Source organism: Erpetoichthys calabaricus, chromosome 6 (genome assembly GCF_900747795.2).
Source record: "Erpetoichthys calabaricus chromosome 6, fErpCal1.3, whole genome shotgun sequence".
In the NCBI taxonomy this organism is placed as follows: domain Eukaryota; kingdom Metazoa; phylum Chordata; class Cladistia; order Polypteriformes; family Polypteridae; genus Erpetoichthys; species Erpetoichthys calabaricus.
This window is the reverse complement of record NC_041399.2, coordinates 5,723,583-5,749,436: the sequence shown is the minus strand read 5'-3', so window position 1 is coordinate 5,749,436 and position 25,854 is coordinate 5,723,583. Positions and strand designations below refer to the sequence as shown.

The 25,854-nt window shown below is 44.4% G+C and overlaps 1 protein-coding gene and 2 long non-coding RNA genes across 3 annotated transcripts in view; 1 reads left to right on the top strand and 2 right to left on the bottom strand.

Annotated features, from left to right (window-relative positions):
• The window catches only part of LOC114653854 (cyclic nucleotide-gated cation channel beta-3-like), a 170,871-nt gene that overhangs the window by 75,764 nt on the left and 69,253 nt on the right, over positions 1 to 25,854 (bottom strand). Inside the window, exons 7-9 of the mRNA XM_051929250.1 lie at positions 17,205 to 17,255; positions 17,034 to 17,120; positions 11,579 to 11,643 (exon numbers count right to left, since the gene is read on the bottom strand). Coding sequence (XP_051785210.1) covers positions 11,579 to 11,643; positions 17,034 to 17,120; positions 17,205 to 17,255 — 203 coding nt within the window. The remainder of the gene's footprint in view (positions 1 to 11,578; positions 11,644 to 17,033; positions 17,121 to 17,204; positions 17,256 to 25,854) is intronic.
• LOC127528445 (uncharacterized) lies at positions 24,765 to 25,315 on the top strand. The gene is made up of 3 exons (XR_007935341.1): positions 24,765 to 24,924; positions 25,017 to 25,131; positions 25,229 to 25,315. It is a non-coding gene; the product is annotated as an uncharacterized LOC127528445 (long non-coding RNA).
• Positions 25,004 to 25,448, bottom strand: LOC127528443 (uncharacterized). The gene is made up of 3 exons (XR_007935339.1): positions 25,377 to 25,448; positions 25,217 to 25,312; positions 25,004 to 25,135 (listed from the first exon to the last, which is right to left on the bottom strand). It is a non-coding gene; the product is annotated as an uncharacterized LOC127528443 (long non-coding RNA).

Here is a 25,854-nt window from a genome sequence, read left to right as displayed (position 1 = left end):
GAGTGCGCGTCAGGAGCAGTGACTGTCAGAAAGATAGAGAGGAAAGCAAACAAATCAATAGGGCTGTTTTTCTTTTAAGTATGCGAAGCACCGCGGCACAAAGCTGTTGAAGGCGGCAGCTCACACCCCCTCCGTCAAGAGCAGAGAGAGAGAGAGTTTGTTTTTCAATTAAAAATCAATACGTGCCCTTCGAGCTTTTAAGCATGTGAAGCACTGTGCAGCATGTCGCTTCAGGAAGCAGCTGCACAAAAGATAGCAACGTGAAGATAATCTTTCAGCATTTTTAGACGAGCGTCCGTATCGTCTAGGTGTGCGAACAGCCCCCCTGCTCAATCCCCCTACGTCAGGATCAGAGAAAGTCTGCGCAAGAGAAAGAGAAAAGTAAGCTGGGTAGCTTCTCAGCCATCTGCCAATAGTGTCCCTTGTATGAAATCAACTGGGCAAACCAACTGAGGAAGCATGTACCAGAAATTAAAAAACCCATTGTCCGCAGAAACCCGCGAAGCAGCGAAAAATCCGTGATATATATTTAAATATGCTTACATATAAAATCCGCGATGGAGTGAAGCCACGAAAGGTGAAGCGCGATATAGCGAGGGATTACTGTATCTATCACATAGTGCCTTTTTATCTGTCTATTTATCTATCTATCATATAGTGCCTTTCATCTATCTATCTATTACACAGTGCCTCTCATCTATCTATCTTTATATAGTGCCTTTCATCTATCTGTCTATCATATAGTGCCTTTCATATCTATCTATCTATCTATCATATAGTGCCTTTCTATTGTAGAAAAGGTGCTATATAGGCGCCTGACCCGGCACAGAAGGACACAGAGGCACGTATAAAACACAAGGACTTTTTTATTTTCTTCTTCCCCATGACCCACAGGCAATACACAGTCCCACAAGCACTCTTCTCCACACTCCCACAATTCTTTCTTCTCTCCCACCACTCCTCCGCAAGCGTAGTCCTCGTCCTCCCGACCCTGGCTCCCTGAGTGGTGGTGGCTGGCCCTTTTCATACCCCACCCGGAAGCGTTCCAGGTGCTTGATCACCTGGTCCTAACTGCATTTCCGGGTGGTGCTGAAGATTCGACCAGCCGGGCTGCAGACTCCATGCAGCTCCCCCTAGTGGCCATTCAAGCCCCCAACCAGGCTGTGGAGGACTGCATCTCCCATGGAGCCATGCACCAGGTTTGGGAATCATCGTTCGCCAGGGAGGCTGCCACCAAGCGTCCCGGGGGAGGTATTGAAGTGTCCATGGCTGCTCTCCCGGAACAGATGCAGTAGGGGCGTCCCTGCCGGGCATGGGACCCGGCTGTCCTTCACACTATCTATCTATTATATAGTGCCTTTCATATCAGTCTATCTATCTACCTATTACACAGTGCCTCTCATCTATCTATCTATTACATAGTGCCTTTCATATCAGTCTATTTATCTATTATATATTGCCTTTCAAGTCTATCTATCTATCATATAGTGCCCCTCATCTATCTATCTATTATATAGTGCCTTTCATATCAGTCAATCTGTCTACCCACCACTGTATATTTCACATAATTCCTCTGTTATCTCATAAAATGCTCCAGTATCAAGTCAGTGGGGACCCTGCCGTCCAGTGGCATTCCCACCTCATAATCAGACCTGCCTGAACAGACCCCAGCGTTCCCAGGACCCTAAATTGGATCAGCTGGGTCTGAGGGTGACTTTGGCACGTCATGCCGCTGCTTCATGTAGAAATGGCAGGACACAACTGTCATCCAAACTCTGAAAGAAGGACGACGCAGCCTCGGCCTTATTAAATCTCAGACGTCTAAATGGCGGACTCGGAGAGTGTAATTGAACTTGACGCATGTTGTCATTGAATTATGGGGCATGACTGGAGAAGCTAATTGACGCTGTCTTCAAAAGAGAGACATTTCTAACAGGTTTGTCAAAAGTTCTCATTACTTACTAGAGAGGATTTTCTCAGCTGCTGCCATAAACAATAAAGACATTTTGACTGATTAGCTGAATTGTGTTTGTACAGAAATGCCCGGAGAAGGAAATCCCAGCATCCATTAAAATGAGTCTTTAAAACTGAGCACCAATTTATGAACCATATAAAATTTTAAGACTGCATGTTTAGGTCGGGCAGAAAACACGAGACGAACACCGCGGTGACCTTTTCTGTAACGTCTTGTTGTCTGCTGCTCTTTTTCGGACACCATGGCCACTTTTTGCCTTCAGGAAGTGACGCCCTGGACAGACACAGAGAGACAGGAATGTCCTTCAGCAGGATCTTCCACTCATCATCAGAACAACACAAAACCACAAAGGCAAAGCAACCTGCAGGAGAACAAGAAATCGCTGGTCCATCTCCTAAAGTTAAATCGCATGTGTGGGCACTATAAAGGATGGCACGTATAGGCTGGCATCCAGGCTGGGATTGGCCCCATTCTCTTAACCAACCGGGAGGCCAATATAATGGAGAGATCGGGGGAGGCTGCGTTTCAAAGCTAAATGGCAGCATCCCAGGGTTTCGGTACCCATTGAGTCATCCAAAGGGAATGCTGGGAACTGTAGTCCAGTGGGGCAGCCCTGCTGCAAGGAGTTATGGGACTTCTGATTGACCCAGAAGTGCTTCCGTCGGCCTGCGCCGTAACATCGGAAGAACTCAACATAACAGTGGAGTTCAAGTGTGGATGAGAAGAAAGAGAGAAGGAAAGTGAAGAGCTGTGCTGTGCTGAGTTGTGCTGATGCCACAGTGTAAGTGTTTATGAGAATTAACCTTTTTATTATACCGGGACTTGTGTCTGTGCAGTTGTGTCTGGGATTTTCAGGTGTTGCAACGCCCCCTGGTGGTCACAGCGCCTCTTGGAGTTGTTATTGATACTCTGATTCTACAGGGCTTGGTTTGTGGCTTACAGAAAACTACTAGAATTACAGCTGAATGTGCTTAATAAACCAACTTAATGCAGTAAATAAATACGAGTGTTATAATTAAGGAGAACATTGAAATATTAAAAAAATGAACATGCATTTAGTGAACCTTAATCTAACTTTATCTAAACTTCCTTTTGCCTGTCAGTGTCAGCACAGAGCAGTATACAGATATGGACACGCTTGTTGGAACCCCACCATGAAAAAAAGAAAAACCCTCAATTGACTCTGACATAAAAGTCATATGAAAAAGTTTAGGATCCCCTCTTAATTCTTTGGATTTTTGTTTCTCATTGGCTGAGCTTTCAAAGTAGCAACTTCCTTTTAATATCTGACATGCCTTATGGACACAGTAGGATTTCAGCAGTGACATTAAGTTTATTGGATTAACAGAAAATATGAAATATGCATCATAACAAAATTAGACAGGTGCATAAATGTGGGCACCCCAACAGAGATATGACATCAATACTTAGTTGAGCCTCCTTTTGTCCTCTAGACGCTGTCCTCCTCTAGCCTCTGATGAGTGTCTGATTCTGGATGGAGGTCTTGTTCACCATTCTTCATACAAAATCTCTCCAGTTCAGTTCAATTTGATGGACAGCCTGCTTCAAATCATCCCATAGATTTTCGATGATATTCAAGTCAGGGGACTGTGACGGCCATTCCAGAACATTGTACTTCTCCCTCTGCATGAATGCCTTTGTAGATTTCAGACTGTGTTTTGGGTCATTGTCTTGTTGGAATATCCAACATCTACATAACTTCAACTTTGTGACTGATGCTTGAACATTATCCTGAAGAATTTGTTGATATTGAGTTGAATTCATCTGACCCTCGACTTTAACAAGGGCCCCAGTCCCTGAACTAGCCACACAGCCCCACAGCATGATGGAACCTCCACCAAATTTGACAGTAGGTAGCAGGTGTTTCTCTTGGAATGCAGTGTTCTTCTTCCGCCATGCAAGGCACTTTTTGTTCTAACCAAATAACTCCACTGGTGTCTCATCAGTCCAAAGCACTTTGTTCCAAAATGAATCTGGCTTGTCTAAATGAGCATTGGCATACAACAAGCGACTCTGTTTGTGGTGTGAGTGCAGAAAGGGCTTCTTTCTCATCACCCTGCCATACAGATGTTCTTTGTGCAAATTGCGCTGAATTGTAGAACGATGTACAGATACACCATCTGCAGCCAGATGTTCTTGCAGGTCTTTGGAGGTGATCTGTGGGTTGTCTGTCACCATTCTCACAATCCTGCTCATATGCCACTCCTGTATTTTTCTTGGCCTGCCAGACCTGCTGGTTTAACAGCAACTGTGCCTGTGGCCTTCCATTTCCTGATTCCATTCCTTACAGTTACAGAAACTGACAGTTTAAACCTCTGAGATGGCTTTTTGTAGCCTTCCCCTAAACCAGGAGACTCAACAATCTTTGTTTTCAGATCTTTGGAGAGTTGCTTTGAGGATCCCATGCTGTCACTCTTCAGAGGAGAGTCAAAGGGAAGGAAGCCCAACTTGTAATTGACCACCTTAAATCCCTTTATATCTCATGATTGGACACACCTGTCTATGAAGTTCAAGGCTTAATGAGCTCATCAACCAATCAGCATTGAGCAGTGACAGACATTCAAATCAGCACAATGACAAGGGGACCCACATTTGTGTACAGCCAGTTTTTCACATTTGATTTAATTTCATACAACTAAATACTGCGTCACTAAAAAATCTTTGTTCTGAAAACACCGCAGTACTCCTAGGAAATGAAAGACAGACCACTGTTATCTTTATTGTTGAAAGGAGAGTCAATTATTATGCAGGCTGAGAGGGGGTCACAAACTTTTTCATATGACTGTAACAGTCACTGGCAGCCATCATTGTGTCAAATTTACATTTAACAAAAATCCAACTTTGCATAAGAGTGTTGATTCAAAAGAGTGTCACACACGATAACACAAATGAAAACGGCCTGGACCCTTCACCTGATGTTCTGTCGCACCACCTTTAGAGTTTGCAGTCCCTGCACACCGGGCGACTCCTGGGGCTCTTTGTGAGACGTCTGTCACTTGACCACTGGGTGTCTAACCGACAGAAATTCACCTGGCTGACACATTGAAGCAATTTAAAAAACTGTGTAACAAAGGCACTATATGAGCGCCAACTCGACACAGACTAACACCGGAGGCACGTATAAAAACAAACTTTTATTGTCTTCACCCGTGTCCCACAGACACAAAACAGCAACACAAAAGCACAAAGCAAAACACCAGACAAGCGTTGTCGTCCTCTTCCTCCCAACTCAGGCTCTCAGAGTGCTGGCTGCTGGCTCCCTTTATAGCCCACCCGGAGGTGCTGCCGGTGCTTGATGACCTGCATCTGGCTGCACTTCCGGGTGTGGCTGCATTGCCACCCAGACGGGCTCAGGAAGCCGTGCAGCTCCAACAAGGCTGAGCTCCGAAGTCCCATGCCCGATGCAACCCAGGGGGGCTGCCACCAAGTGTTCTGGGGGGGAGTAGTGTGTAGCCCATGGCTGTTCCCCTGGACCAAATATCGAAGGTGCGTCCCGGCCGGGCATGGGCTCCGTCCATCCGCCACAACTGATATAAACACATTACTTTAACATGGAAGGGCGGCACTGTGGCACAGTGGGTAGCACTGCTGCGTCGCAGTTAGGAGACCCGGGTTCGCTTCCCGGGTCCTCCCTGCATGGAGTTTGCATGTTCTCCCTGTGTCTGCGTGATTTTCCTCCCACAGTCCAAAGACATGCTGGTTAGGTGCACTGGCGATTCTAAATTGTCCCTAGTGTGTGCTTGGTGTGTGTGTGTGTGCCCTGCAGTGCCCTGTGCTGGCTGGGATTGGCTCCAGCAGACCCCCGTGACCCTGTGTTAGGATATAGCAGGTTGGACAATGACTGACTGACTGACTTTAACGTAGTCTTCTCAGACCTTCATTTTAGTGCAACCCTGACATTCTGTATATGCATTGAATTATCGCTATTATCGTATCTCCGCACTCCGTACTAAGCCCTACTTAGCGATCAGGGCGCCACGCTGTCCTTGATGGATCGAAGGCCAGAGGTCCACATGACCATCCATATTACTAAACGAGAATGGTAAACCGGATATGGATGCAGGGACCTGCCCGTGGACGCAAAAGACATAGTGCGCAGGTGCCACACAAAGCCCCCCCCCCCAAACGCACCAGAGCAAAACGGGAGAGACTACGATCCGTCAGAGTAGGAAAAAAAGTAAAACGTCATAAAGAGGTTAAAGAACAGGGACAAACACATGGAGAGCAGGTTACAGAACAAAGCCCCCCTGCCCAGAGTAAAACGAGAGAGACTATGAACCGTCTGACATGCCACAAGAGGGATAAAGCGAGGTCAGAAATAAAACACAGAGTAGGAAACAAAGTAAAACTTTATAAAGGGATTAAAGAACGGGGACGAACACATGGAGAGTGGGTTACAGATGATGAAAACTGGAATGCAACAGCTTCAAAAATACACGTGCACACCGAGATACAGAATATAAAGGCAGAAACAACGACATTTAAACGGCCACACCACACAACTAACACAGCTTCGACACCGAGCCCGCGTGGACAGATCTAATGAACGTGGACGCCTACAACGCGCGTCTCAAACTGCGTAGGCAAATCCTAGGAATTTGATTCTGTTCATCTGGACAAAGTTTTTAAGTGGGAGAAATATTTCGAGACTTATCCAAGTCTCTTCCTCAGTCTCAATTGACTGCAGGTTTCCCCAACCTTATAAACAGTACCTTTGCTTGATCACAGAGACTAGCACCATTGACAAAGGGCCAGTTGATCAGTGATATGCAAATTGTCCACTGATTAGTAGACGTGTGAACCATTCATAGAGGGTTGAGGAATGGCTGCAATCACAGCATTGTAAGATGGCGACAGATGTACCCTTAGGCCCCCTCCTCTGTTCAGAGATGGTCGTTCCTTTTTCACGTAAATGGCCTCCTTGATTCCTCTCTCAAACCAGCGCTCCTCCCTGTCCAGGATGTGCACCTCTTCATCTTTAAAGGAGTGACCACTATCCTGTAGATGTAAATAGACTGCGGAGTCCTGGCCTGACGAGGACGCTCTTCTGTGTTGTGACATGCGCTTAGCCAGTGGCTGCTTGGTTTCCCCGATGTACAATTCACGGCACTCCTCCTGGCACTTAACTGCGTAAACTATGTTACTCTGTGCCGTGGGACCCGATCCTTGGGATGGACCAATCTTTGGCGTAGCGTGTTTTGGGGTTTGAAAGCCACTGAGACCCGGTGTTTCGAGAAAATGCGCCTCAGCTGTTCCGATACTCCTGACACATACGGGATCACTAAGGGTTTTCGCTTAGGCAGTGGATGTCCTTCCTCTCTCATGAATCGCTTGGAGCGTTCTTTAGGTGTCCTCCCTGCTTTGACAAAGGACCAGCTGGGATATCCACATTTACTCAGGGCCTTTTTAACGTGGTGTTCTTCTGCTTCCCTGGCCTCTGAGTCTGTGGGAATGGTGTTAGCTCTGTGTTGTAGAGTCCTAATGACACCTAGTTTGTGCTCTAGTGGATGGTGAGAGTCAAACCTTAGATACTGGTCCGTATGTGTGGGTTTACGGTACACATCCACTTTCAAATGTCCCCCATTGACGATGGAAATTTCACAGTCTAAGAAGGCTAGCTTGTTATTTTCCATATCTTCTCTGGTGAACTTGATGTGTTTGTCCACCCCGTTGATGTGGTCTGTGAACTGTGGTACCTCCTGAGATCTGATTTTCACCCAGGTGTCATCCACATATCTGAACCAATGGCTCAGTGGTGTTCCAGGATAGGATGATAGAGCCCTCTTTTCCACTTCTTCCATATATAGATTGGCTACTATAGGTGAAACCGGGGAACCCATGGCACACCCGTGCTTCTGCCTGTAGTACTGGCTTTTGTATATGAAATATGTGGATTGAAGACACAGTTCCAAAAGCAGGCACACTTGGTCTGCGTTGAGAGAGGTTCTTTTACTGAGAGTGGGGTCATTCTGTAATCTCTTACGTACTACCTCCACTGCTTCAGTCACTGGGACACAAGTGAATAGAGATGTAACATCAAATGAGACCAAGGTTTCTTCTGCCTCCATAATGACCTCTCTCACTTTCTCCACGAAATCCAATGTGTTCTGAATGTGGTGTTTTGAGCAAAGCAGGCACGGATTCAACACGACACAGCTCGAGTGACCGAGATACAAACACGCGCCTGCCTGGATATAATTAATGAATGCAGGCGCCTACAACGTGCGTCTGAAATGCCGCAGACCAGGCAGGCACTGCTCCAAACAGAAAGAGCTCGACTAAACGAGATACGAAGTGAAACGGGAAACACTCCACAGTGCACCGCATAATAGTTCGGAAAGAGCTTCATAGTAATAGTGGGGAGACCCAGAGTGACACGGGCAAACGCTCCGTATTAAACATACGTCATCCTCACACGTCCAAACTAAACACCATAGGTGAATCACATTACAGTGATGCATTATTAACAGTACGATAAACATCACAATATCGCAAACAAATGAAAATTATTACTCGAAAAAGGGAAAATATATTCACCACGGACCAGGTGTCATTGAAACAAAAGCAGAATAAAGCGAGATCAGAAATGAAAGACAGAGTAGAAAGCAAAGTAAAACGTCATAAACAGGTTAAACGAGTGGGCCAAACACATGGACAGCAGGTTACTGATAATAAAGACCGGAATTCAAAAGCTTCAAAAACAAAAGCTCGACTGATCGAGATACAAACTGAAACGGGAAACACTACGGGGTCCGCAGTAGTCCACAATGCACCGCATAATAGTAAGGACGGAGCTCCGTATTAACAGTGGGAGGCCCCAGAGTGACACGGGTGAACGCTCCGTATTAAACGTGCGTCATCCTCACACGTGGCTGCCCAGCGGGCACGGGTTCAAAACGCCAGGGGTAGGCGAGCGAAGCGAGCAGGGGGCGGAGCCCCCTTGTCATCATCTAATTCTTCCATGTGAAGTCTGAAAACCCAGAGGAATGATTAAGATCATTGATGTTAGGGGGGCCGGGTGGTCTCGTGGCCTTGGAACCCCTGCAGATTTAATTTTTTTTCCAGCCCTCTGGAGGTTTTTGGGTTTTTTTCTGTCCTCCTAGCCATCAGACTTTACTTTATTCTTTGTTACTTAGTATGTTGTGTAATCTTATGTTTATATTTCTGTTTTCTCTTTCTTCATCTGATGAGTACTCATTTCCTCAAAGTGAATAAGGAGAAAACAGAAATCTTAGTGATTGGCAAAAATGGATATAATGAGGGTATTAGAAATAAACTTCATCCACTAGGCTTAAAAGTCAAAACAGAGTTAAAGAAATTAGGGGGTAATTATTGACACTGACCTGAATTTTAAATCACATATTACTCAGATTATTAGGGCAGCATTTTTTCCACTTCGAGTTGACCCTCGATATACGACCGGCCTGACATGCGAACAACTTGGTTTACGCCCAAAATTTTTGTTTTGAATTACGACCAACGTCTTGCGTTACGACCCGAATGCGGTCACGTGTATCCGCTTGTGCGATTGTAACAGCTGAGAGCGTTCGTAAGCGTGAGTCGGAGCCCAGATACGTGTGTTTGTGGACGTAATTTCAGTCAGTGCAGTGATTTATATAATTTATTTCGATAATTGCTATCAAAATGGCCCCAGAAAAGCTAGAAAAGAAGCTGTAATATAAGGTGTCATCAGGCACGGGTAAGACACGTGTCAAAAGAATTCTCAGAGTCCAAGAGTTCGTTTTAAAGGTATTTAGTGAAAGTTAAAAGCGAATAATCCAAACAAGAATAAAAGAAAAAATAGTTACACACGTAGAATAAAAGGCAAAAAAAGGGGGAAAAATGTATCTTCTGTAATCTTAGATTTTCTTGAAAGACTTTAGTATTTTTATACTTAAAGGTTCTTAATTTCTTCTTCTGTACTTAAAGGTTCATAAGCCGGTTGGCACATAGGCAAGTGCCCAGGCACGGTAACGTGCGGTCACGGTTAAAAACCGTATGTCTCTACACCTTATACAAGGCAAGGCTATCACTAGCTGACTGAAGAATAATGTTTACTCCAAGCTGTTAGAAATGGCAAAGAATGTACCAATATTCTAATTCTATTTATGGGGGTTATAGGAACCTTCCATAATTTATGCATTGTCATCTAAGAAGTATTCATGAAACAAGGAAAATCGCTCTTACAGAAGCTAAGGAAGGAAGAGAAGGTAACGAAGGTAAAGAAAGCGATCACAATTGAAACAAAGAAGGAAATTGTGCGGAAATATGAGAGTGGCGTTCGTGTGACCGATCTCGCTAATATGTACAGCATGTCAAAATCCACAATCTCGACAATTTTACAAAGTAAAGATAAGCACCTTCCATTTCATTCTCCTCCTCCTCCTCCTCCCTTCCTGCAAGCCAAAGATGTCAACTTAAATGGTGAGTACAGAATGAAATTGTTCTTTCTAGTAGGCTAGGCACTTTTTATAACTTTTTGGTTAATACATTAGAAAAATTATTGGTGTTTTTGGTAAATTATGCACATTATACAACCCTTTTTTATTATGAAAAGGTTAAGTAAGTGTTGCTGTGGGAGGTTCGGAATGCATTATGGGTATTTCCATTATTTCATATGGGAAAAATAGTCTTGAGGGCGGCACGGTGGTGCAGTAGTAGCGCTGCTACCTCACAGTTAGGAGACCAGGGTTCGCTTCCCAGGTCCTCCCTGCGTGAAGTTTGCATGTTCTCCCCATGTCTGCGTGGGTTTCCTCCAGGTGTTCCGGTTTCCTCCCACAGTCCAAAGACATGCAGGTTAGGTGGATTGGCGATTCTAAACTGTCCCCAGTGTGTGGGTGTGTTTGTGTGTGTCCTGCGGTGGGTTGGCACCCTGCCCGGGATTGGTTCCTGCCTTGTGCCCTGTGCTGGCAGGGATTGGCTCCAGCAGACCCCCGTAACCCATGTTTGGATTCAGCGGGTTGGAAAATGGATGGGTGGAAAATAGTCTTGACTTACAACCAACTTGAGTTACAACCAGCCCTCGTGAACAAATTGAGTTCGTAAGTCAAGGGTCCACTGTACAACAAAAGTGAGACCTCTTATAACATTGCAAGATACTGAGAAATGAGTTGACGCTTTTGTGTTTAGTCGACTAGATGACTGTAACGCGCTCCTCTCAGGACCACCCAAGAAAGACATCAATTGGTTACAATGAGTGTAGAATGCACTGTGACTGTCAAAAGCATTAATGCGACAATTGATGAAACAGCAATGACCCCTAGAAAGTGAAGCTGCGGACCCCCACTGAGGAGGTCTTCCCTTTGTATTGGACGTCAGAGGTGTTATGTGATGCAACCCCCCCTCCCAGTTACACTGTATGGTTACCATTAGAGTTATCTGACTCAAGTCAAGTAAAACCAAGCGACAAAAACATGCAATCCTATTGGCTCCTGAACCACAGAGGTCTGTGAAAAAATCCTCCAATCAGGGTCCCCACACGCAATGCGTGATCTGCATATAGCAAATGGCGGCTCTGATTACATTCATTCAGACCTTCCTCTTCTCCTCATACTTAGACATAGTCAAACCCCCGAGTCCTACCTGTAGATGTAGGCTTTGTCCATGATGCTTTCTAGGCGATCATTAAATTCAAAGAACGACTCGTACTGAAAGAAAAAAGAGAAAATGAAGCTATGATGAGAAAGTGCATCAATGGGCCTGACTGGACAACAAATGATGGCCGTGTTAAACTGGACAACTTACTTTACTGTTGTGTTCATTTCTCGTATTCATTCTGTGTGCTCTTGCACCTTTATTGGGATATTTGATGGAGCATATCATGAATATGTTCGTATTTTCCATTTAGTTCTTTTTATTTTTACTATTATGGCTGCCATTTTGTTTAGTTAGGGACGGTGCCATTTTGTACTTCAGATGCTAAAACTGGTCTCACGTTACTGGGTGCATGTCGTGACCTCTTTGGTGTTAAAAGTCACTCTGAATGCTCATGTCCTTATTCATGCTGTCAAATTCCAAAAACGCCTTTTTATTTTCTCGTATACGAAGTATAGGGAAAGTATTGTAATTGTTCAAAAATTCGATTTGCAGATTTTGATGAATCTCGGTGTTTTACACATCCCTGAGTCCGAAAATACTATTTTTGGAATTCTGTGTGTGTGTATTGTGGCATACGACCGGGGACCTTGCCTCACCAAGACGCCTCGAAAAGTGAAGGACACGGAGAGAGGTAATATCTTCCCCGGGGTGCAAGAATACATCAGGGTCACGGATGGAGAGCTTGGAGGCTCAACCCTGTTGGGGTCCATGGTCAGTGCCAGGGGGCGCCTGGACCATCTCCGAGCCCTGGACGGCAGCACTTCCGCCACACCAGGAAGCGCTGCAAGAAGATCATCAGGGAAAACCTGGAGTACATCTGGGTGTTTTTTTTTTTTTTTTTTTGTTCTTTATTTCGCCTTATACAATTTCTTGTATTAGGAATTTGTTAGTTTTCGCATACCCCTTGGGGTCAGAGCGCAGGGTCAGCCATTGTGCAGCGCCCCTGGAGCAATTACAGGTTAAGGGCCTTGCTCAAGGGGCCCAGCAGAGTAGGATCTCTTTTGGCAGTGACGGGGATTTGAACCAGCAACCTTTTGGATACCAGCACAGATCCTTAGCCTCAGAGCCACCACTCTGCCATAAAAGGAGCCGCCTCACTCCATTCGGGGAGCCGGAGTTGGGTGGAAGAGGATGGAGCTTGCTCTTCTGTTTCCTTTTCCGGTGTCCTGTTGGTGGTGGCGTGCGCCACCACCATCTACCCAAAGCACCATGATGTCCCAACAATGATGGATGGATTAAAAGCCAGAAGTCTGTATGATCATCAGCATCAAGTGACTCCGTGAAAAACCTGAACTACAAAGAGGACTATTTCATTTATGTTAGGTAGAATGCCCAGAGGGGACTGGGCGGTCTCGTGGCCTGGAACCCCTACAGATTTTATTTTTTTCTCCAGCCTTCTGGAGTTTTTTTTTTGTTTTTTCTGTCCACCCTGGCCATCGGACCTTACTCCTTTCTATGTTAACTAATGTTGTCTTATTTTAATTTCTTATTTTGTCTTTTATTTTTCTTCTCTTCATTATGTAAAGCACTTTGAGCTACTTTTTGTATGAAAATGTGCTATAGAAATAAATGTTGTTGTTGTTGTTGAGTAGGAACAACAATAGAGAGAAGAAAGGACTGAGTTATTGCAAACCTTTGAGCCGTGTGAGTTATTGTGGCTGTGTTGTGCAGAACTAAAATAAAAGCGTGTGTTTTGGACATCCGGCTATGTCCAGGGTTATCTTTCACATGGCATCCCAGATGGGACTCTCTGCCTGTTAAAAGGCAGGGACCCACCAAAAAAATAATTTGTGAAAGCCTGGCACAGCAGCGCAAGGCGTGCGTACACTCAGTGGTGCAAAGAACGTGTGCTCCTGCGCAGGCACACACAGCAGCAAGCGGCTCAGCCTTTTTAGTCGCCGAAGGCCCACGAAATCCCCGTTTCCCCGATGGGAAGGAAAACGTCCAGAAGCAGCCTAAAGGCAGCGGGCAAGCTGACGGAGCCTGTCGTCAGTAAAAGGATCGGCAGGCCTGAGGAAGCGGCCAGGCCATGGAAGCTGCCACTGGAAGATGGGATCTAAGAGGTAGGTACCGGACCCAGGGATGGTTTGCCCTGGTGACAGCAAACACCATTCCTGCAGTCTCAAACCCAGCAGCTCAGCTTTTGCTTTTGACAGACCCATATCTCTGACCAAATCGTTCAATTAGGACTGTGTTATCAGATGTGGATCGCCTGATGAGTATGGTTCAAAATCCGGGTCAATGTCACTGTCAGTACCCTGCATTGCAGTTTCTTCATCTGGTTCATCTAAGGTCCAGTCCTCTTGGTGGTTTCGGAATTGGAAGACTGTCGTCATGTGGCTCGGGTCTCATTGCTGAAGGCAGATTAGGAGATTCAATTGACTTCTTGTTTTTGTCAGAGAAACCAGACACAGTCGTCAAACAGAAGTAACAGTCCGTCACATGGTCTTTCTGTTCTCGCCATATCATCGGAACAGCAAACGGCATCGTCTTTCGAGTGCCTCTGAGCCAGGCTCTCAGACTGACAGCACATGTAACACAGCAAATGTGAGGCGGCCATTCCTTGTCTTGATCACCAGCCGAAATACAGATGATAAGCTTTCTTCACAAGACCAGTCATCCAACGTCTCTGAGGCGCAAGTGTATATTCGCCACAGATATAGCAGAATGTATCATGGCTGTTACGACATTGACGAGACACCAAAATGTCTATAGCATCAAGCTTACTTACTGTTCTATTGCTACAGATACTATACTGATACTCTACATACACACTGACTATCGATATTAACCAAATGAGCAGGATCGCTGTATACAAGCCACTTTTATAGCATGCTGAGAGCGTCAAGCTCCTTCAGACCTGTCCAGGTTGCCAACTTCCACAGAACGGCTTCCAACCTGCCCTCTGATTCCATGGCTGGACATGCCCAGGCTCAAGTGTATATTCACACACACAGATATAACAGAATGTATCACGGCTGTTACGACATTGACGAGACACCAAAACATCTATAGCATCAAGCTTACTTACTGTTCTATTGCTACAGATACAGTGCATCCGGAAAATATTCCCAGTGCTTCATCACTTTTTCCACATTTTGTTATGTTACAGCCTTATTCCAAAATGGATTAAATTCAGTTTTTTCCTCAGAATTCTACACACAACACCCCATAATGACAACGTGAAAAAAGTTTACTTGAGATTTTTGCAAATTTGTGAATACTTTCCGGATGCACTGTACTACACTTTACTATACTGATACTCTACATACACACTGACTATCGATATTAACCAAATGAGCAGGATCGGTGTATGCAAGCCACCATTATAGCGTGCTGAGACAGCGTCAAGCTCCTTCAGACCTGTCCAGGTTGCCAACTTCCACAGAACGGCTTCCAACCTGACCTCTGATTCCATGGCTGGACATGCCCAGGCTGCACAAACCGTTGTTGATAAGTCACTTACGGGAGCGAAAATGTTTGGATACAAATAGAAGAAACAATCATGACAAAACTGAAACGGTACGTGATGGGTAAATGTTGATGTGATATTCGTGATCAGCACCCAAAAATCTATAAGAAACACCCAACAGTGTTCAAGAAGCAAAAACTTTGTTGTGCAGTGAAATCAGCCATCTTGAAGTGTCGGTGAGGATGTTTCTGCAATTACTGCATTTCATTTACTCAGGGTCACCAGGGTGGTTCCCCAACTCTTTATGTTTGTTTGTGTCCTGTTTTACAGTAGGCATTTATAAGTTGAGTGAGGAAATTGATAAAGAGAAGACATAGCTGGACACTTATCAGCACAGCAAGCCATTAAAAGAGCCCAATTTGTTGATAGCAGATTACGCTTCAGAGAGAGACGCAGTGCAGAGTGACACTTCTGATGCCATCATATCATGAATGGTGTAGACAGGAAATTGTAGAGGCGTTATAGCTCAGGCAAGGTGTTCATCAAAGAGATTTCAATAAAAGTGTGGACAGTTATGGTTATTTGTGGCTTGATTTAACTATAAATATATGCTGGGTCTCTGAAGACCCTAAGTATGTGGTAGTGTTTGTTGAAAGTCCCAGGAACACAAGGGCTAAAGAGGTAAATGGCTCAGCACCACAGAAGCTTTGAACAGGGTCAATGGAGATCTGGAAGAAGCACCTCTGGTGGTAACAGATGAAAATGCATGTACGCCAAATCAAGATGTCTACTCGGAACTTCCAGAGAAACATTCACTACACGTTTTCATCGACTGGGTCTGCCTAGCCAATTAACCACAGATATCATTTGACCATTCAGCATGGTTTTGAACACTGGAATTCCTGAAGCCTACGATGTAGAACCCTCATCCTCATCTGAGTTCACCTCTGCAATAACACGTCTTTATTTGGAAACTCGCAGTGTCAGATCAGTGGGAGTGTGAACACGACTGAGAGAATAAAACTGAATAAATAAAAAAAAACAAGTACCATAAATTTACACCGGCTGTTACAGACTCAAATCAAATGTATGTTTTATTTTATAATTGTAAGAATAAGAGCAGCAGGTATGCACAGAATTGAACCAGCGACCTTTTGATTTCCAATCAGCAGTTCTTACTGTTGCGCCAACAAAGCTGTCAGTGTTGTACCCTAAACTGATTTCTTTATCTACGGTTATATTCTTGAATAAAAGCGCGCTTGTTTTGCTATACGTGTACTTTTTCTGAAAGTGTTTATTTGATATTTGGACTTCAGCCTTCACACATTATACACTTCATGTGTACATTTTGTCAATTATTACTAAAATATGAAAAACGTTTCTTTTATAGTTATGTGTTCAATGATTCCTGCCTTGCATTTCATCCTACATTTACACAGATCGTTGTGGACACTGAGCACACATGAAATGTCTGTATTCCAAATAACGCAATATTATTTACCTTCTACAACTCCAGGCACCTCACACGCAGATAAGGTGACTTGGCTTGAGCTGGGAGAACTTTTTGCCCGAGATGAGCTCTGGCGGTGGGGGATAGACGGGACAGCAGGCTGCTTGCTGCTTGTTCTGATCGACGCATTTACAACACAAAAGACGCTGACAGAGCGGTGCAAAGGAATTTAAGGTGGGCCGGGATTACAAGTTTTTTCGTAGGCTTCAGGGATTTTAGTGTTAAGCTTATGGCTCAATTGATGTTGATCACTGGCACAAGTGGCAGTGAGGTATGAACAACCCTGGGTGCGAGTCTGTATTATTATGGATGGTCCACAATCAGTTGACATGCTGTCAGTGGTCATCCTCTAGTCAGGAGGAAACGCATGGGGAGAACATGCACATTCTATCCAGGTAGAGCCCACCTGCTTGGTGTGAAAGTCAAGCTCCGGGCTTTTTGCAAAATATGGGCCGGTTCTGGAGAAGCCAAGCATAAATCACGTCAACAATGGAAAAACAAGAAGTACAAGAAATTACCTTCATGAGGCGATTTACTCTGAACACGGGTAGAAATCCAAACTTGATATACAGCACATCAAAAGGCAGCAGGCTACAAAAGTCCCTCTGCAAGACAAAATGAGAGAGAGAGCTTTGAAACAAATGAATCGATCCACTGAACACAGACAGTCAAAAAGGACAAGAACATACCCGAAATCTCATCGAGCTCCGGTAGTTGGCCTTCATATCCTTTGTCTCAGACTGTAAAAGAAGTGGAAATGGAATCATCTCCGTCTCTCTTTCTCATCTAAGCGTTTCACACAAGACAGAATCAGGTTGACTGAGAGGCACCCGGGAAACCGATTCATTCAGTTCATTGGGATGTGGGAGGACAAGGCCTACAGTGCCTATAAAAAGAATTCACCCTCCTCTTCAAAGTTTTCATATTTAATTTTTATACAACATTGAATTCCAGTGGATGTAATGCAACATTTTTGAGACTGGTCAACATAAAGAAACTCTTTAATGTTAGAGTTAAAATAGATCTCTGCAAAATGGTCTAAATGAATCCACCTTAATAAAAGGATGTGTTTGATTATCTGTGTGTCTGCCAGTTTGCTATGTCTCTGTCATTCCAACAGATGGTACATCACAAAAATTTGTAGTAATACATTTTATTAATACAGATATTTATGATGCACCTTATGTTGGAATGACAAATGCAATGCATTTTTTACTTCATGCAATACAAAACACATTCCAATGGATGGGGCACTGCAAACGTTAACATGGAATACAGTGAGGTCTATGTTGATTACTTTAATTTCAAACTGTCCTAGATGGGTAGCACAGCTAGTGAAAGGATAAATGTTTCTGAGTCCATCTTGTTTCTATGTCTCGGTCATTCCAACAGATGGTGCTTCACAAGCATAAGTAGTAATTAAACGCATTGGATTTGTCACTCTAATAGATGGCGCATCACAAACATTTGTACTCATAAAATGAATTGCATTTGTTCATTCCAACAGATGGTGCATCATAAAAATTAGTAGTAATACATTTTATTAATACAGATATTTGTGATGCACCTTATGTTGGAATGACAAATGCAATGCATTTTTTACTACATGCAATACAAAACACATTCCAATGGTTGGTGCCCTGCAAACGTTAACACGGAAAACAGCGAAGTCTATGTTGATTACTTTGATTTCAAACTGTCCTAGATGGGTAGCACAGCTAGTGAAAGGATAAATGTTTCTGAGTCCATCTTGTTTCTATGTCTCTGTCATTCCAACAGATGGTGCTTCACAAATATTTGTAGTAATGAAATGCATTACTACAAATGTCTGTGAAGTGCCACCTGTTGGAATGACAAACACAATGCATTGTATTACCACAAAAGGTTGCAATAATATGTATTACTTATTGCAGAGCCACAGCACCATATGCCACTGGAGGTCTAGGCCAGCAGTTTCACAGCAGAAGTTGAGGTTAAGGGTTTGTGTGTTGTATAGATAAGGAGTCACATCACCTCCGCCATCAGACTGCTGGTTGTAGTCCTGCAGTGAGATGTGGAGCTGCAGCTCCTTGGTTGCATTCTCCTCAATGTTTGTGATACGCCACCTGTTGGAGTGACAGAGACACAACAACCAGAAGGACACACAATTACACAAACACATCCTTTTTAAAAGGTGGATGTTTGTGATGCACCATCTGTTGGAATGACAAACGCAATGCATTTTATTTCTACATACATTACAAAATACATTCCAGTTTTGTTTGCACTGAAAACGTTAACTACCTTGATTGCTTACTAGATGGGTAGCATATCTAGCTACAAATATAAAAAATAAAATCACTGGTCTCAATAAGTATTCACCCCACTCAAGTCAAGTAGATGGCAGCCATGACAGCCTTAAGTCTGTGTGCTCACCTCTCTCTCTCTTTATTAGCTCTGCCATTTTTCCCCTCCTTCTTTGAAAAACTATTCAGCTCTGTCAGATGCCATAGAGATCGTGAGTGAGCAGCCTTTCTCAAGTCCAGCCACAAATTCTCAATTGGATTGACGGTGACACTCAGCCAGTTCAAGACATTAAAATTGTTATTGTGAAGTCATTCCTGTGTTGCTGTGAAACGGATCTTCTCCCAAGGTGCAGGTTTGTTTCAGACTCCTATCAGGTGTTTTTCTCTTGGGTTCCCCATATTTTGCCACATTCCTTTTATCCTGGCCAGCCTTACAACGGCTGCTGCAGAGAAGCCTCCCCACAGCCTGAGCCTGCCACCACAATGCTACACAGTGATAACCTTCAGCATTCAGACCCGGCGTTTAGTCTGATGACCCAAAAAGCTCCGTTGTGGTCTCATCAGACCACTGATCCTCCTTCCAGCTGACTTCCGAGTCTCTCCTGTGCCTTCATCTGACATCTCCTATGTGTTGGTTTTCTCTCATAAAGCTGCAGAGAGTGGTGGCAACAGCTGTTGACCGCCCAGAGTCTCCAATGTCACCCACTGTAGCTTGTGACTCCTTCAGAGTTTTCAGAGAGAGGTCTCTTGGTGGCCTCCTTCACTTGTCATCTTCACTTTTTGTCGACGGCCCGCTCTGGCAGATTTACAGCTCTGTCATACATCTCTTCATGCTGAAAATTCAGTGACTCTTGGGGGGTTTTTGTCCCCATCCCCTCACACGTGCTTCTTCGTGTAAATCAGGCCACCACACTGACTCAGTGCAGGTCGGACCACCCTGATACACTCAGATGAACCTCCAGAGAGGTGACCTCCATTGATGTAACATCTGATGGGACATCTAAAACCAGTTGGCCACATCAGTTATGGTTTAGATCAGGGGTGCCCAATGCGTTGATCGCGATCGACCTGTAGATCGCAAAGGTAGTGCAGATAGATTGCGTTGCATTCAAAAAAAAATTTTTTTAAACTTTACTCTATCATATATCCTCCCTATGGCATTTGCTACTTGATTGACATACAGGGCAGCCAGTCTGAGATCTCTTCTCTTCTACCACACTGGCCATCCTGCACGCACGATCAAACGCGTGACCTCCTGCAAAACTCCGGCTGTGATCTAGTTAGCCTTCCAATTTATATCGACTAAAGAAGGGATTAAAAAAAAAAGTTGTTTGGGGAGGCTATGGGCTGGATGTGGAATTGGAAGAGGAATTTTTTTCTCACAATGTCACAAGCGAAGTGCGTTTGTCTGATCTGTCAATCTATCATTGTTATTCCAAAGAAGGAAAATGTGGAAAGGCACTTTCGAACTGATCATAAAAACTAAGAAACTGACTTACTTCCGAAAAGTGATCTGAGAAAGAGAAAGGAGAGGGAACTAAAATCGCAGTTAATCGGACAGCCGTCATTTTTCACTTGGCTGAATTCAAAAGCAAACGCAGACACACCGAAGCATCGTTCTGGGTGAGTCACTTGATCATTAAGCATAAGAAGTCCTTCCAAGATGGAGAGATGATAAAAAAGGCCTTTGTCTCCTGGCCGGAGAAAAAGGAGTTTCTCCTTGTCATTAAACATGCAGAATACAAGTAACTTAATAACGATCAATGGCCGCTAGACTTGGCATTTTTTTTCCCGATCTGACAAACATGTTGAATGAGCTTAGTTTACAGCTGCAAGGAAAAGAGAACTCCATGGTCAATATGATTAGCTCAGTTAATGCTTTCAAACGAAAAATGCAACATCTGTCCTCAAAGCTGCAGCGCCTTGATTTAGGGAACATCCAAAACCTCGCGTCAGAACTGGAGACGCAATGAAAGGCGTGTGCGCAACTTGACAGCATACGCTACACAGAGCAGACTGAAAACTGCCTGTCAGGCTTTGACAGACGGTTTCAAGACTCAGCTTTACTCGAGCTAATCGTTATATTTAAGTGCTATCCATTTAGGGAAGATGTTGAAGTTGATTCACTCGCATCAAAAATTGCAACACTGTTTCACCTAAAACTCCTCTACAGTGGAAGATGAGATTTTGACACTACAGGCTGACATTCAGCTGAAGTCTGGGGCTCTTGGACAGTTTTGGAACTTACAGAGGAAAAGTACCCAAACATGAGGAAATGTGTCTCGATGCATGCTCAATAATCCAGGTAAGGAAATCCTAGAAATTTGATTCTGTTCATCTGGACAAAGTTTTTAAGTGGGAGAAATATTTCGAGACTTATCCAAGTCTCTTCCTCAGTCTCAATTGACTGCAGGTTTCCCCAACCTTATAAACAGTACCTTTGCTTAATCACAGAGACTAGCACCATTGACAAAGGGCCAGTTGATCAGTGATATGCAAATTGTCCACTGATTAGTAGACGTGTGAACCATTCATAGAGGGTTGAGGAATGGCTGCAATCACAGCATTGTAAGATGGCGACAGATGTACCCTTAGGCCCCCTCCTCTGTTCAGAGATGGTCGTTCCTTTTTCACGTAAATGGCCTCCTTGATTCCTCTCTCAAACTAGCGCTCCTCCCTGTCCAGGATGTGCACCTCTTCATCTTTAAAGGAGTGACCACTATCCTGTAGATGTAAATAGACTGCGGAGTCCTGGCCTGACGAGGAAGCTCTTCTGTGTTGTGACATGCGCTTAGCCAGTGGCTGCTTGGTTTCCCCGATGTACAATTCACGGCACTCCTCCTGGCACTTAACTGCGTAAACTATGCCGTGGGACCCGATCCTTGGGATGGACCAATCTTTGGCGTAGCGTGTTTTGGGGTTTGAAAGCCACTGAGACCCGGTGTTTCGAGAAAATGCGCCTCAGCTGTTCCGATACTCCTGACACAGGAAATGTGCTGCCTCCTTGACTGCATTATTTGGCTCTACTTATTTATGCCAGTCAGCCTTTTCCCACATTAAGATTATTAAGTCCAAATACTGTAGTGACCATAAATGTATTGAATTGTTATTGTGCCATAAGGGTTATTCAGTTATGCAAGGAACGACAACATATATTTTATGTATAAAGTATACTCAGTATATATCCATCCATCCATTTTCCAACCCGCTGAATCCAAACACAGGGTCACGGGGGTCTGCTGGAGCCAATCCCAGCCAACACAGGGCACAAGGCAGGAACCAATCCCGGGCAGGGTGCCAACCCACCGCAGCTCAGTATATATATATATATATAGCATTTTTAATGTTGGTAGATCATTTCGACATGGTCATTTTAAAAGTAGCTTGCAAGCCGAAAAAGTGTGGGCACCCCTGGTTTAGGGGGTCTCATAGGACAGTAAAGCTTACGTGATCAGACACCTTGTGTTTATATTTCTAATTCATTAACACCACTTTGCACAGATCTGCTTTCACTTTGGGTCTTTTTTCAATATAACAAGAAAATATGAAAACTTCCACGGGGGTGAATACTATTTATGGGCACTTTATACAGAATCACACACATGCGCTTGGGGGGGGGGGGGGGCAGCTAAAGGGCCTGAATGAGGGCAATACCCCACCAGACCAGGGGATAGTGAAGTGTACTAATCCTTTCATTCTTTCCACTGCAGACCACTTACGGGAAATTCCGCCTGGCCCTGATGATGTCACTTCCAACGACGTCACTTCTGTTTCCAGCCCCAACGACGTCACTTCATCTGCTTGCCCTTAAAACGGCCATCTTTACCTCAGCAATTCAGTTCTGTTTTGAACTCTAACCTGTACACATCTGTACATCAATTCAATCCATTTCTGCAGCCAGGAACAATCTACAGGTGGCTGCCCCAAACCTTTTTTGTGGCTCCTTTTGTTTGTCTTTGACAATAGTAATAGGGCCGCGTTGTACTGTGTTAGCCATTATGGAAACAACGAGAAGTCGAGCAAGATGACGCCTTTTATTGGCTAACTGAACCGATTCCAATATGCAGGCTTTCGAGGCCACGGAGGCTGCAGGCAGGTTGTAATCAAACCTATAATTGCAATAAAAGGTGTGGCTGGACTTGAGAACGCCAATAAAAGGTGTCATCTCGCTCGATTTCTCGCATGCACTTTATATGTATACATGAAGACAGTAAGCTGCCCTGGATGGCACACTGGGACACACTTGAGGAGCACTTCACTGAATGTGTACGTCTTTGGGATGAAGCACCCTAAGAAAACCCCATGAGGAGAACATGCGGATTCCGTACAGCGACTGGGTTGGGACAACTTAGGAGACAATGGGGTGCTGCCCCGTAGAACTCACCAGACCTTTCAGGTGGCCATCTGAATGCACGGAATTCTCTGAACCGTGAGACATGTGAAGAGCTGCTCAAGCACCAACTCCGATCTGCTGTGTCGTATCGAATACCTGAATTTAGAAAACGAACGTATTGCCATTTGCTCACTTGCACTGGGAAGTGGGACGTGTGGCCCATTGGCTGAAGTTCCCAGGTCCCATATAGCACCTGAGGCTTTCTAGTCACAGTTCAAAGGGGACGGTGCTCATTATGAAAACCTGACCAAGTCTAAAACAGACTGAATTGAGTGGATGGCATGGTGTTAGCCCCCTACTCAAATTCTAGTCTGGTTACTAGGTGGTCTCTGCACATTCCTTACATGTCACTATGGGATTTTTTTTTCTGTTTTGTGATTTAACACAAGAATCCCTGAAGCCTATGAAAAATTTCATAATCTGGAACCACCTTAAATTCCTTCACACCTCTCCATCAGCGTCTTTTGTTTTGCCAATGTGTCGATCAGCACAAGCAGCAAGCAGTCGGGTGGTTTCTTTGTAGGCTTCAGGGAGTCCAGTGTTAAGGCTTAGTGACTCCTTTAAATTGACCCGGCGTGGGAGAATATGTTTATGTATCTGCATCCTATCCCAGATTAGATTCTGACCTCTCATGGGTATAGGCTCCATTTCTAATCCTTCTTATCCTGGTCTGAGGGGCATCAGATGTCCCTTTTCTTCACCACCTCATCCAACTCCTCCTGGAGGATACAGAGGTGTTCCCAGAGAAGCCGTTAGATATAATCTCTCCAGAATATACAGGGTCTCCCCCGAGGTCACCTCCTGGTTGGACAAACCTGAAACATCCCCTCAGTAAGGCATCCAGGAGGGTTCACCGACAAAAGCGCGATAGACGTATGAGCGCCGACAAAACCGCGACGGACAAATGAGCGGGAAAGGACTATCGAGCAGAAACGAAAAAGGCCTGATGTCAACAATCCGAGGCCACATTCTGTTAAAGACATCATTCTCCCGGACACTATGAAGGTAACAACACATTCTGAAAATTTTCTTCTGTGGGATTCAGGTGCTCAAGACACAAACAGAATGTTCATGTTCGGCACTGCAACAAATTTGCAATTGTTGGAGCAATATCCGCACTGGTTTATGGACGGGACATTCAAGATAGCTCCCGAGATATTTCTACAGGTATTTACCATACATGCTTTAATTGACAATCGCTCAATTCCATTAATATATGTGCTCATGGGAACAAAAACACAGGCTGACTATGAGCAGGTTTTCCAGAAAGTGCTCGAACTGCAACCATCTCTCACGCCTATTAGCATTATGATTGATATTGAAAAAGGAAGTATGAACGCACTGTCTACTGTATTTCCAAATGCTACCGTACTTGGTTATCTGTTTCATCTTGGTCAGTCATTATGGTGTCGAATACAAAACGAAGGTTTATCTAATTTGTATCGCGATGACGAGAACATTAAACTGTATTCAAAGATGCTAACTGCACTGAGTTTCGTTCCTCCGGAAGATGTTGGGTCCACTTTCGAAGAACTGAGCGAGAGTAGACCCGACAATCTCCAGAATGTTTAGGATTACTGGAAAGACAATTACGTTGGTCGATCGAGACGCAATCGACGAGCCAACCCGTTGTTTCCTATCACCATGTGGAACATGCGAGAACGTGTTGCTGATGGCATGCCGCGAACAAATAACTCAGTCGAGGGTTGGCATAACGCGTTCCAGTCGTCTGTCGCGTGCCACCATCCTACCATTTACACATTGGTTGATCATTTCCGTCGTGGACAAGACTTAACAGAACAAACCATCAGTCGTATACAAAGTGGATTTACCAGCAGTCAGGCAGCCAGAAAGTCTAAATACGCTCAACTATCAAGACGTCTTGCTGCAATTCTTCCTACATATGCAGGGCGTGATCTTAAGGACTATCTGCGTGCCGTGTCTCATAATATCCATCCATTTTCCAACCCACTAAATCCGAACACAGGGTCACGGGGGTCTGCTGGAGCCAATCCCAGCCAACACAGGGCACAAGGCGTCTCATAATATTGACTTCTAAAATAAACATTATTATATATGCTTTAAACTAGTAATTCATATTTAATGAAACTTTTGAAAACTTTGTAAGTAGAAGATTTTGTGATTTTATTTACTTTTTCTTGTCATCGCGATTTTGTCTGCACGATTTTGACGCCACGTTTTAATAGGCACTATTTTGTCGGCGCTCATATGTCTATCGCGCAAATGTCGGGTCACTTCCAGGAGGCAACCTAATCAGAAACCAGGATCACCTCAACTGACTCCTTTTGATGTGGAGCAGCAGCATCTCTACTTAGAGTTCTTCCTGAACGTCTGCACTCCTTGTCCTATCTCAATGGCTGAGCCCAGACACCCTCCAAAGAAAACTAATATCTGTCTCTATTACGTATAATCTCATTCTTTCTGTCACCACCTAAAGCTCATGGCCATCGGTAATGACAGGGATGAAGATCAACCAGTAAATCAAGAGCTTTGCCCTTCAGATCAGCTCATTCTTCACCACAACTGACTGGTGCAATGTCTGCATGAGCATAGAAGCTGCTCTATCGATCTCTCACTCCCTTCTTCCTTCACTCGTGAACAAGACCCTCGTACGTAAACTCTGCCACGTGAGGAGGTACT